Source organism: Gymnodraco acuticeps, unplaced genomic scaffold (genome assembly GCF_902827175.1).
Source record: "Gymnodraco acuticeps unplaced genomic scaffold, fGymAcu1.1, whole genome shotgun sequence".
NCBI lineage: Eukaryota > Metazoa > Chordata > Actinopteri > Perciformes > Bathydraconidae > Gymnodraco > Gymnodraco acuticeps.
Window position 1 is genome coordinate 1,176,606 of NW_022989931.1, and position 13,325 is coordinate 1,189,930.

At 40.9% G+C, this 13,325-nt stretch overlaps 1 protein-coding gene across 1 annotated transcript in view; it reads right to left on the reverse strand.

Moving 5' to 3' along the window:
• Positions 1 to 13,325, reverse strand: part of ppp3r1a (protein phosphatase 3, regulatory subunit B, alpha a) — a 33,163-nt gene that overhangs the window by 16,404 nt on the left and 3,434 nt on the right. Inside the window, exon 2 of the mRNA XM_034209965.1 lies at positions 2,569 to 2,608. Coding sequence (XP_034065856.1) covers positions 2,569 to 2,608 — 40 coding nt within the window. The remainder of the gene's footprint in view (positions 1 to 2,568; positions 2,609 to 13,325) is intronic.

The window sequence follows — 13,325 nt, forward strand, 5'->3', positions numbered from 1 at the left end:
CAGTGTGTGTACCACAGAGTGTGTGTGCCACAGAGTGGAGCTGCAGGACTCTGAGCATTAGCTGATTGCTCTGATAATGTACAGCTCGCCCCGGCATGGACTCACTGAGGGCGGGGCGGGGCAGCACACTGACACTGTGTATTTATAGCTGTGCTGTCATCAGAAAACCCCTAACTCACCCCGCCACCTCCACCAGCCGAGGCTTCCGCCCTCAGGGAAACCCCCACCAACAAGGAACTCCAGCGAGCCGCCCGGCGTTTATTTTGGGCGGCAGCGGATAAGCCTGAGATGCTTTCAGGCTGCGATCCTCTTTGAGAGCATGAGGGGGTGAGGCATGTGTGTGAAAAGAGTGGCGGTGCAGAGTGGGCGGGTGCATGCACTCGAGAAATATGTGTAGTTTATAAAAGTGTGTGTTTCAATGTGGTTTGTGTGCCAAATCCGAAAAGTAGGCCATTACATTTTGCCTGATCTAAACTCGGTAGAGCCAACCGTTGTGAAACACTGAAGATACAGGCCTTTTAAAAATCGATTTTACTCCATCAAATCATAGTTTTTGGAAGTTTTATATTTATTTGTCTAATGGCAAAATGGTTTGCATTACATTATATAATAGTTAAAGAGGCCCTATTGTGCTTTCCTGTAGTGTAGGTTAGTTAGTATAGGTTTTGTGCATGTAAATGGTCTGCAAAGGCTAAAATCACCCCCCCTTAAATGCCTCCATTGTAGTCCTTTCTTTAGTTTTGTAACATAGTGACATCACAATATAAGACTTGCGCTTCTATTGGCTAGCGCTCCAACACATTGTACATGATGATTGACATCTCTAAGCGGTTGACCAATCACAACAGAGAAGACAGGGCTCTAGTTTCAGTCAGAGGGTGAAGAGAGGCATAATCTGACAACACATTTTATTTGAAAGACTTTTTCTGAATTAGAAAATGTGTTTCAATACACTATAGTGCACAAAGTCAAACATCTGTGTATGTGTTGTGTTCTTAAAAATGAAAATGCAGCACTGCTCTATACCGTACTTTGTGATCCCTTTTATTGAGACAATCTCCTTGTGTTTATCTTCCGCACATCAACAAAGAGGTCATAATTGTGTGATGACAGGTACAGGTGAGCGGGTGTTGGACTGCCCCGTCTTACTGAGGGCAGCGAGGTTGCAGCGGGTTAATCTTTCGGACATGAAGGCCACAGCTAATTTCCTCACAGCCAATGAGCGGCTGTCCGAGCGCTTGAGGAGCTGAACAGCTGCTCAGTGGGAGGAGGGAGAGAGAGGCCGAGGAGGAGGGAGAGAGAGAGAGGAAAATACATCTAAGAAAGAGAAACTCAGAGACAAAAAGAATGACAAATATAAATGGTATGGTGTAAAAAATCTTATAATAATAAAGTAAGTCATCCTGGCATAAATGCTAATATGCCTGCAGTCAGGGTGGAGCAATAATCTGGTTTTCAGCATTGATATCAATATTCATATTATAATATATAGTTTATATGCATATTTCACTATTACTATTTTTACTTCCTTGTTATTATTTATTATTTTTGTATTTTATTGTAGTCATAAATAAAGCAACTGTTACAAAACGCAATGTTCCTACTCAGAAGTATTTCTGAGTACCTACCTGTTGCACTATTAGTCTAGCATTTTGTCAGAAGTGTGTCTATTTAAATAGTTCTTTATTAGGGATATTGTAAAAAAAAAACGTTGTCTTAATCTGATTATAACAAAGTTATTTGATGTTTTTACATTTATAATAGCTATTTTTTACTGAAATGAAAGAAAGCAGGACAGTCAAGGAGAAGAGATAAACAGATAGACTTGAATATGGAAAGAGAGATGCTAGAAAAATCACAGACTGAAAGCAGAGGTCCTTGCAGGGTTCAGTTCAGGGTCACACATCACCCAAATCCTCCTCCCCTCACCAGGGTTGCACATCCTGGAGGAGGAACACCCGAAAGGCAGACCGAGGTCCTCCGAGGACAGTAAAGCAAGCCAAGTGCGTAGAGGCCACACGAGGACAGTAGAGCAAGCCAAGTACGTAGAGGCCACACAAGGACAGTAGAGCAAGCCAAGTACGTAGAGGCCACACTGTGATCACAACTGTAACAGGAGTCATTTTAAATATGTTTGTGTTTGTATGCATGTGTTGGTTGGACAGGCCTCAGATGATCCCAAAGTGACACATCATGCTTCAGAGTTTAAGCATCAAACAAGTACTGCCAGTCCTCTGTTGTTGCGCTATCACTGAGCTCCAGCCAGCATCAATTATTGACAGAAAAACGTAAATGTATGTGCATGTTTTTTTAGAGCATTTTATCAACTGTTTATAAAAAGATCAGAGTTGCAGAAAAGACAAATATAGTCAGTTAATATATATATTAAGCAACCTTTCTCCCATCTTCTTCTACTCTGCCTTTGTATTTAAACTGCTGCACTTTTGGGTCAAGATCACAGCTTGTAATATTCCTCGCTTTTGCAAAAATAAATATATTTGACTGCCTGTCTCTTACAGAAGAGGATATGATACGAAAATTGAGCAGGAAAATATTCAAAATACTTACAATGCGTGCACATCTCCAGCGGGAAACTGCCTTCATTTCCCTAAAGAAAACAGAGAGACAGAGGTGTCAAAAAAGCACAAGAACAACTTCATATTATGTTCAATATTTGGAATTAAACACTCTGGGACGTTTCTGTCATTACTAAAATATAACAATAGGATACATTCTTGATATGATCTAAAATAGCATATTATTTGCATTTGAGTACACGTCATTATGTAAATTGTTTCCCATGTTGAAATCCTTGTAATCATCACGCTTTTTTGCCGTTTTCTACAGTTGTTCTTCAAAAGAACAATGGCTCCTGCTGGAAACAGTGAACAGACAGTAGGACAGGTGATCTGTGGTGAGCAGGCGCTGAATTCATTTTCATACCACAGGTTTCTCAACAACAGAAACACTGCAGACAATGGAGCAATTCAGCTGTGTGCACCTGAACATTCAGACATGTGATCATGAGGCAGAGATGCAGGTTTAACAGCTAAGACTCTGGACCCTGTACTGTTAAATAAAAAGATGGATTGTAACTTCAGACAGTATTGTTTAGTACGATGGGTATTGATGTAGAATGGTGGGAATGAGCAAAGAATGAAGCTGTGTTGGTATTACAGAAACGCTCCGGCTGAATCGAGCATTAAGACTTTCTGAGATATTGTTTTGATCAAAACATCAATCTTTCAACGCGAGGCTTCAGTGCTTTCAAAGTGAAACGTCATTGTCTAGACCAGTGGTTCCAAACCTGGGGGGCGCGCCCCCCTTGGGGGGGCGCCAAAGATCGCAGGGGAGGCGCCAGGCCTCAGATGATTTGAGGCCAAATATCATATTTTTTTTTTTAAATGTTTTTCTTTTTTCTTTTACATGTAATTGTAACGCAATACATGATTGTCATTAAAAGCCTTGTCTCTACATTACAATAAAATATAAAAAATAATTGATTAATTCATTTGAATACAAATTCAAGTTAGTAGCTATTAAAGGCATAAAAAGACAGAAATGTATAATTCTTTCTTTAATATAAATGTTTCTTCTGCGCGTTAAGTGTCCAAACCGGGCTTGTCTGGATAAGTGCATTTTTAAAACATAGTCATTGTCCATGCCGGTTTCAGTTGGATTATTTGTCACAGTTGCTCCGATCCGATCGGTCTCCTCCATTTTGTAGAATATTTACGACTTTTGAATCCACATAAACACATCGGCAAAATCCGGCTTACTTTGAGCATGTGTTTTAAACAGTTTAATCCCTTTGTGAATTGTTTCCACTTCCGCGCCGTCCTTTAATTTCTTCATACAGCGGGAATCCAAATGAATTAATCCTGAGTCCAATAACCATCAAAGTCACTCCAATAGTGCTCCTTAATTACGCTTTCATCCTCCTTTAACAACATACTTCACATTCGTCCAGTTTGTGACAGTAGTTGTAGCATTTTGAGACTTTGAAACTTTAATTACCGCTGTTGCGCCCCCCCCCCCTTGTGTGTGTGTGTGTGTGTGTGAGGGGGCGCAACTTCCAACAGGAGTCATTTGGGGGGGCTCTTGGGAAAAAAGGTTGGGAACCACTGGTCTAGACGATGGATGTGCATTCCTCAGATAGCCTGTGTGCAAAGGTGTCCTTGACGTATTTACTGCAGATCACGAGGCAGGACAGATAAGAACTTTATGTTTAAATGATAATATTTTGCACAGTTTTCTGCTTACATTGGATACGAACAACCTTTTAGATTGTGGGATAGATTGTTGCATATTTGTAATGGTCACTCTAAATTATAAGTTTAAAAACTGTGGATATGACATTCTCTTTCATCAAAATGATTGAAGTTAAAATGAGAAAGCGCTGAGTGTATTTTGGCATTAACCTGTAAAAGAAAACTTAAAAAAAAAGGCAAAAAAGACCCCAAAAAAACACAAATACACTGAGCAAGTTACCAATATTGATATATCGGTTTGAATTATACTTGTGTTGAAGTTGAGGGATGTTAAATCCTGATGTTTACTGAGATTAGGGTGAACTCTTGTGTGGTAAAGGAAATAACTAAAGATCGCATGCAACACAAACACAAGCCACTTACAGTAAAAAACTATTCTGGGAACATTGAGAGTAACGTTTCCCTCAAACTCCTTGAGACGACTCCCCATTTGCATCCTCTCAAATCACGCAAAGGCTCTCCATACCATCCAGAGACTGTATAGTGGTGTGTGTGTGTATATGTGTATGTGTATGTGTGTGTGTGTGTGTGTGTGTGTGTGTGTGTGTGTGTGTGTGTGTGTGTGTGTGTGTGTGTGTGTGTGTGTGTGTGTGAGTGATCTGGCTCATGTCCAGCAGTCACATCCACATCACAACACTGCAGTGTTCACTGAGCCTGAGTCTGATTGCTGGCAGAGAGGCTGAACGCTCACATGGAGCAGAGAGGAGTTCCTGTGTGGGCGAGGGGATCCTACAGTTCAGAGAGAGAGAGAGAGCGAGAGAGAGAGAGAGCGAGAGAGAGAGCGAGAGAGAGAGCGAGAGAGAGAGCGAGAGAGAGCGAGAGAGAGAGCGAGAGAGAGCGCGAGAGAGAGAGCAAGAGAGAGAGAGAGAGAGAGAGCGAGAGAGCGAGAGAGAGAGAGAGAGAGAGCGAGAGAGCGAGAGAGCGAGAGAGCGAGAGAGAGAGAGAGAGAGAGAGAGAGAGAGAGAGAGCGAGAGCGAGAGAGAGCGAGAGAGAGAGAGAGAGAGAAGCTTCAGGCCAGCAAGCTATCAACCCCAACTGCAGCTCCATCGAGGAACACCAAACTGGATGTATTATCATTATTATTATTATTTTGTATATATTGATTGTTGTGCTTTTATTTAGGTCTTAATGTGTGCATATGTATACATGTGTCTTTTGATAGGTATACATATTTGCATCCATATGTTTATATATATTTGTTTTTGTATTCGGGATTGTGTGAAACGGTATGTCGATCTCTCTGTCTGTACACACAAACTGAGAGATTGACAATAAAGTAGACTTTGACAACTGGATATACACACAGAGTTCATGACCCCCCTACTGACTGTAGCTTCTGGTCAAGGAAGTTGGTTTGAAAAGCTCTTAAAGCGACACACAGCTCCACTATACACGCTGAGCTTGTCACAAAAAGCCAGTGCTAGTTATGTCATGTAGCTTATCTCTGTGTTGCCGTACACAAGCAGACTTACCTCAGAGAGGTTGGGGTATTTTAAGAACAGTGAGGAGAATGAGCTGACACAGGATTAGCCAGGATAGCGACTTAGCATTTGACACTGTGTCAGGAGTTACTGGGTGTCCCATTGCAGGTGTGGCTCTGAAGGTCATTCGGACCATTTATTGATCCCTGTAGGAAAAGGTCCCTTTGTTTGCTTCACTACACTGAGCTAGCTGAAGGAGACCAGGAGACTTAAGTCATTGTTCACATCTTTATTTTGTTTTTCTGGGTCAGGATTAAAGAAACTGTATTCATTGATGCCTTTAGTACACAGCATTTCAGCATCCATAAAGTGAACTGAGTTATAATATTTAAAAACATAGGTCAGTGCTTCATATTCAGCACAGTTTCTATGTGTGAAGACTTTCTTTATCTTGGCTGGTGGCCAGGAGGAGGTCATGCAGACATAGCAGGTGTTTCATGTCATGAGTCTAGACTGCACCTTTACTTCAGCTGTCGTACAATATGTAGCACGTATAGAAGTCGCCTAGATAAGCAAACAAACTGGGAACATCTGTTTGATCATGTGTGTCTAAGCTTGTCATAAACACACAGCACCATAACTCGCCTCAGGGTAGACCTGTGCTGTCCAAAAAGAGTTGAAATGAAAGTGATTCCCAAATCAAAACATGGTTCCCTGACAAATAATGTCCACCAGTTTATTTAAACACCAAACAAAGATTCACACGGCAAGTTTTTGATGTTTCATTCAAGTGCATTTCTGTTTTGGTGGTTTGAAGAACAAATCCATGGCAACACTCAACATAAGCTAATCATGCCATGTCAAATAAAGATAGGAATGAATGACAGTCACAGAAGGTAGCTGACTTTGTGTGAAAAGGAGACACTTTTACAAGCACACACACACACACACCATGTATACATCACTTCAGGGGACATTACATTAACTTACATGCATTTCCTGGAGACTTATCCTAACCTTAACCATAACCAACACATGCCTAACCCTAACCAAGTCTTCACCCTAAAATTAATGATTCCCCTTATGGGGACCTCCAATTTGTCCCCATAAGACTTAGGTCCCCACAAGTATAGTAATGCTAGGCCACACACACACACACACACACACACACACACACACACACACACACACACACACACACACACACACACACACACACACACACACACACACACACACACACACACACACACACACACACACACACACACACACACACACACACACACACACACACACACACACACACCACACACACACACACACACACACACACACACACACACACACACACACACACACACACACACACACACACACACACACACACACACACACACACACACACACACACACACACACACACACACACACACACACACACACACACACACACACACACACACACACACACACACACACACACACACACACACACACACACACACACACACACACACACACAACTAACGTTGTTATGTTACACGTCACGCCTCTTTTGACCCGTATTTTGGTTTTGTGTAAAGAAGAAAGGCCGGTGAGGGTGGAGCTTCTGAACAGGAGTTATGTGAACGTTCTTTTTAAAAGTGTCTTAAAGGTGGGGTAGGTAAGTTTGAGAAACCGGCTCGAGATACACTTTTTGTTATATTCCATGGAATGCTCTTAACATCCCGATACCAATGAATATCTTAAGTGCTTTGACAACAAATCTATAAAAAATGTCATCACTGGAAGCCGTAGTGCTGTAAAAAGCACGACCAATCATCTGAGCCGGCCCGGCTAAAGTAACTGGATGGCCTACCTGCCTGTCAGCCTTCCATCTGGGCACAAACTTATCTCGTGCCCTCATTGGTCATGTGTGCGTTCGTGTGTGTTGGAGGAGGGGCTCTGTAAGGAAGTGGCAGATTTCTTCCGGCTGTGTATTTTCAAATTCTAGCGCACTCGAGCTGGTTCCTCCAAAATTACCTACCCCACCTTTAAGACAAATAACAAACTACTTGTTGTGATACGTTTACTTCAAAAGAACAAAGAACATGTAATTTATTTGTTGAAGAATGCAAAGAAAGAGAAAGCAGATGTAGACATCTATAAATGCATCCATGGGATTTAGGGTTAAGCATTTCAAAACGTTTGCTTTCGGTATTGACCTTTTAAATAATATCCTTTGATAAATATATCTAGGGTGAATAAAGAAATACTTAAACAATATGATGGACAAGTGTTGGGTTTGTCCGTTCATTCATGCGCAGTAAGCGCCGTCTGTAGGCCCCTGGAGGTAAATAGGGTAACAGCAAAGCAGATTTGGTGTTGAGGATTACAGGTTTACTAAGCAGGGCCTTCGGTCACTGCTGTGGTTAACCCTGGGTCAGGAGTAACTCTCATGCTCTCTGTGGCAAACCACTTCATACCGTTCTTGCTTAGCTGGCCTTTTTACATAAATGCTAATGGCTCAAATCAGATGGGATTATTGTAAAAAAAAAACACACTGAAAAGGAAGTGAACAAAGTGAAAAAGCATTTTGCATGCACTGACAGGAATAGAGAGCAGAAAGAGAGGCTCGTGTTGGCTCATCAATAATGCATGTTTCATTCAGAATCAATTAGGCCGTAGCACACAAAACACGTTTTGCTTAATGAAGAGTCTGGCTGGTTCAGCAGCAACGCGACGGCCGACCCAAAAAGCCGGCTAATTTTAGACCCAGTCATAACATGAAAGACTAGAGGACATGGGGCAGCTGACTTGGAGGGCTTTTCTGAGGCTTCTCTGACAGTCTCACTCTACAATGAGCTCAATCAAATGGTAGCGAATTAACATTTGGTTTGTAGTAAGAGAGCCCTTTATCATGACTTGCTAACTGTACTCTAGTATAAACTTTAAATCCTTATATATTTTCATTTGCTGTCCTTCAAATATTAAGTTTAAGTTATAAATGATAGTTTATTATATGTTGGAGGCCATACACGTTCCATCTTTCTCATGCAATACAACTGAACACTGTTTATAAAACTAGTTATTTCATATTCAATCCTTATTCATCCAAGGCACCAATACTGGAGGCTGCCTTATCTGCAGTTTGGTTGTTTAGTTCTTTATTTAGTCAAGGGCATATCAGTGGCAATCAGTCACTTCCTCAGCTATAAGTGTTGATCTAACACCAACTTAATAAAAGGCCTGCTTTGCTAACTTCTCAGCTACTGCGCACTTTACAGACAAACATCAGAACGACATCAAACCTGACTTATGGCATTCAAAATGTTGCATATAATATAGATATTTAGACACTGTGCAGCCCTCTGATTGCCGTCAGTGCATCCTAGAGCTTGCTGGAATCAAGCAATGACTTGCAAAGATCCTATAAAAATGTATAATCGTGTATTATTACAATTAGCATAACGTAGAACATGCTAAGCAGTGGTAGCATCATTTCCTGAATCCCATCTGTGTTGACTGACACATTGTGCATAATGGATGAAATGACAGAAACACTAAACGGCTCCGTATCATTTAAAAACCTGCATACGAGCGGAGTGTGTACTGATATGTTTTGTTCTATGACCCAAGTTTGTGAGAAATATGTCTCTGTCAAGTCTGTGAGCTTTAAACTAAATCTGTGTGTTCGACAGAAGTTTGCTGAACAAACACGGCAGAGGCTTTCGGTTTGCAATGCTGCTGTCCTGTGAACATCCCTCAAAACAATTCTAACATTAAATAGGTGACACATTATAGGCCACTTCAGACAAAATGCCTCATTCAGTATCCAAAATAGGACTGAAATCACAGCGGCAGAAAGGTGTGATCAAATGCCATTGAGTTCATTATTATAACAGATCTCAGCAATAACTACAGGAAATCTCAGAAAGCGTGTAGTATGGTCAGTACTGGCTGATCTACACATACAGTGCAAGACACAAACTGTGAGTATTTTTCCTTAGGAATTCGGTTTGCCTAATTTCCTGTTTCCAGCTTCTTAAATCTGAAGGTCGCTGCCTTTTCTCGTTTTGTTTTATGTCATTGTGAATTGAATAGGTTATATAATGGTCTGTTAAAGGGATGAAAACATTCAAATTGATGTTGTCTTCTAGGACCCTGCAGATAAGCAAATATGACTGGCCACAAAAAGACAATATTCCGGTAAATGTGGGAGATGTATTCAAAATGTGTGTCTAGCTTGGCATGTTAAGTTAGCATGTTATTGACACATTCTTTTTGAACTGAAAAGTGTGTTGCTTGTGCCTTTTCTTCCTACTTTGCTTGCTTGCATGATTCGTTCAGGGATCACCAGAGTCTCAGTCACACAGACGTGTCTGCAAGTATCAAGCTTATCACATGATAAACATTCTCAACCCTCCAGAGTCGTATTCACATGCATAGCTGAGCTTTCAGATTGGTCTTTAAATAGAGCCTCCATTTTTCACCCTAAATTTGTACGGCATTCAAAGCCCAGGCCAATAACCAGCTGACGAAAGATCGCAGATAACCACTGTATGACACAACGTATTGAGAACTTAACTTACAGTGGTTGCTGCGTCAATAGGTAATGTTGTCACCGGGTCCAGATGCACACAATTTGACTTAACAGTGTGAGTTGTGATCTATGGTTGTGATGTGTAATGTTCTGGAACTTTCTATGGCCTCTTAACATGGCAGTAGTGATGACATATTCCAGCCCGGTGAAAATAGTCCCGGTCTCATAGTTGTTTTCATTCATTGAAGGCATTTAACAGGGACATGAGTTTTTTTACGATATACAGCAAGTATATACCGAGTTCGATTAGCCATTATCAAAAGAAGAACTTCAACCGGACAGATTGATGACTACGAAAAGCTAAGCGGCGGATGAATATGTTTTTGTAAAGCGATGTGACAGTGAGTGAACATGATTGAACATGAACATGAACAGCGTACCGGGTATACGCAGATCTTATCGGCTGATGAACCAATGATGGACAGGCAAAGTGAGGTGAGTGTTGCATGTTTAATGGTTTCAGGCAAATACATTGAGAAGCCATGGACGGTGTGTGGAAGAATTTGGATGAGCTACTACAAGTGTACAGTCATCTGTCGTCTTTCACACATATAGATTTGACTCTCCTTTGTTCCTCAAGGCATCACTGCTCACCTGCATTTCTTGTTTTGAAATATTGCATGTGGAGGTGTGTTTTCTTTGTCTTCCCTTCTACTGTATGTGTGTGTTTTTCCTTTGTGAATATGTGAGATGTCAATGTGAGGCCAATGTTTTCAACTCAGTAGCTGTTCACTTCAGATCATGTGTGGAGCTGTCAGACGTGTGTGTGAAGGATCTGTGCCAGATTTAGAAGTCAAGTGCAAATATGAAAATAATTACCAACATCTTAGCTGCCTGAAGTACCTCCACTAGGGCTAATCCTCCCAGCCATTTCTATCCCTGACTTAGGCTTACTTATAAAGGGTTTTGAATGCCTCATGCTATGTAAACTAACAATGCCTAAATCGTCTTATGCATTTACCTAGTGGTGATAAAGCCAAGTATTTCCTAAATGCTGAAAACATGAGAAAAAGTGTTTTTCTTAATGTTAATGGTGCAGGGCCACAATCCAGTGACTTAAGGAGGAAGGAGCAAAGAGACAAATTCCTTCAATTATTTTTTACTGGTTGGAGAACTTGGACAACTGTCTATCTCCTTGTTTTGTCTGTCAACAGAAACCAATACTATTGTTATTTGGATTCATGCAAAACGTCACAGCTGCAGATGAATGTGTTGAAACAGCAGCTTCAATAACAGCATAACATCAACGCTTGTCTATTCCAGCAGAGGTGTCAAATTAGGGACACGATGATATTAAAAATCATGTTTCTCACATCACTAGATGCATCAGTATAATGACAATAAAAACCCTATTTTCAACTGTTTTTTACTTGTACTTTTATATACAAATCTCTCTTTACTCTAAAGGAAGTGGTTGTCTGATAGTAGGCATTAAAGCAGGGGTGGGGAACCTGCGGCCCCCGGGCCGTATACGGCCCGCGAGACAATTTGGTACGGCCCTCGAGGTAATTTATAAACACACGCAAAAAAGAAAAAAATTAAAGAAAGAAGAGACTAAACAAATTAAACAAGTGAGTGCCTGTTTTTCCTGGCCAATGTCAGGGTCCTTGAACACAACACAAGCCTAACGTGTCATCACGTGGTATATGTATGGGCATAGATATGTCTCATAATTATTTGTGTGAACATAAAAATAATTTGTGTGTAAATATGTGATTTGTAAATGTAAAACACCATCCACAAATGCATTTAAAAGATTTGCAAACTCACAAATAAATGTGCAAGTGTAAAACGGATCTGCAAATACGCTAAATATGTTCATAAATTAAAAAAAGATCTGTGAATATCTCTTTAACATTGACAACTTTCGATCAGGCATTTGTGAATCCATTTTGTATTTGCCGACCAAAACTGCGCTTGCGGATCTCAAATCTCTGCTCGCGGATCTCAAATCTCTGCTCGCGGATCTCACATTTCTGCTTGTGGATCGTCTTTTTACACACACGGAATTTTGAGACATATTTTCCGCCGGTCTCGGCTAAAATCTACTCGTGTCACTCGGTTATTTTCGGAAACCACGTGATCACCATCACCATAGATGTGAAGTGCTTTGTAACTTTGACCCGCTTGACTGAATACACAACAAACAATGAAGAGTTTTATCTGGGCTGCTTCGCTGCCAGCTGCTCCCCTCCCCCGGGACCCGAAAGTGGCGTATACTTCAACATCAATGCATGTGCTCGATATGCTATATTGATCCAATAAACTAACACAAACTAACTGTATCACTATAAAATGATGATGGTGATGGTGATAAAGAATGCATCTAACGTTCCGCTGTTCATTATAACAAAAAAACAGAGCATTAAACAAACCATCATGCTCTTACTTTGAAATCATGCGGAAATGTCGTCGTCAGCAGGCCGAAAATAACCGAGTGACACGAGTAGATTTTAGCCGAGACCGGCGGAAAATATGTCTCAAAATTCCGTGTGTGTAAAAAGACGACCCACAAGCAGAAATGTGAGATCCGCGAGCAGAGATTTGAGATCCGCAAGCGCAGTTTTGGTCGGCAAATACAAAATGGATTCACAAATGCCTGATCGAAAGTTCTCAATGTTAAAGAGATATTCACAGATCTTTTTTTAATTTGTGAACATATTTAGCGTATTTGCAGATCCGTTTTACACTTGCACATTTATTTGTGAGTTTGCAAATCTTTTAAATGCATTTGTGGATGGTGTTTTACATTTACAAATCACATATTTACACACAAATTATTTTTATGTTCACACAAATAATTATGAGACATATCTATGCCCATATATATGTCTCGTCTGACAGGGGTGCAGTTCTGAGGGAGAGCACCAGAACGCCGCTCCGCTCCTGCACTTCTACCGATAAGGAGCCGTACACATGCCGCAGTTTTTGCGTGGCTGTGTCTTAGTTGAAAGCCCAGTGGCGATCTGTTCATCTGTCACACTGATCATACAGTCAATAACTTTGTTGTTATTAGCATCTGGTTAGCTAGCTATGCTAACGAATATA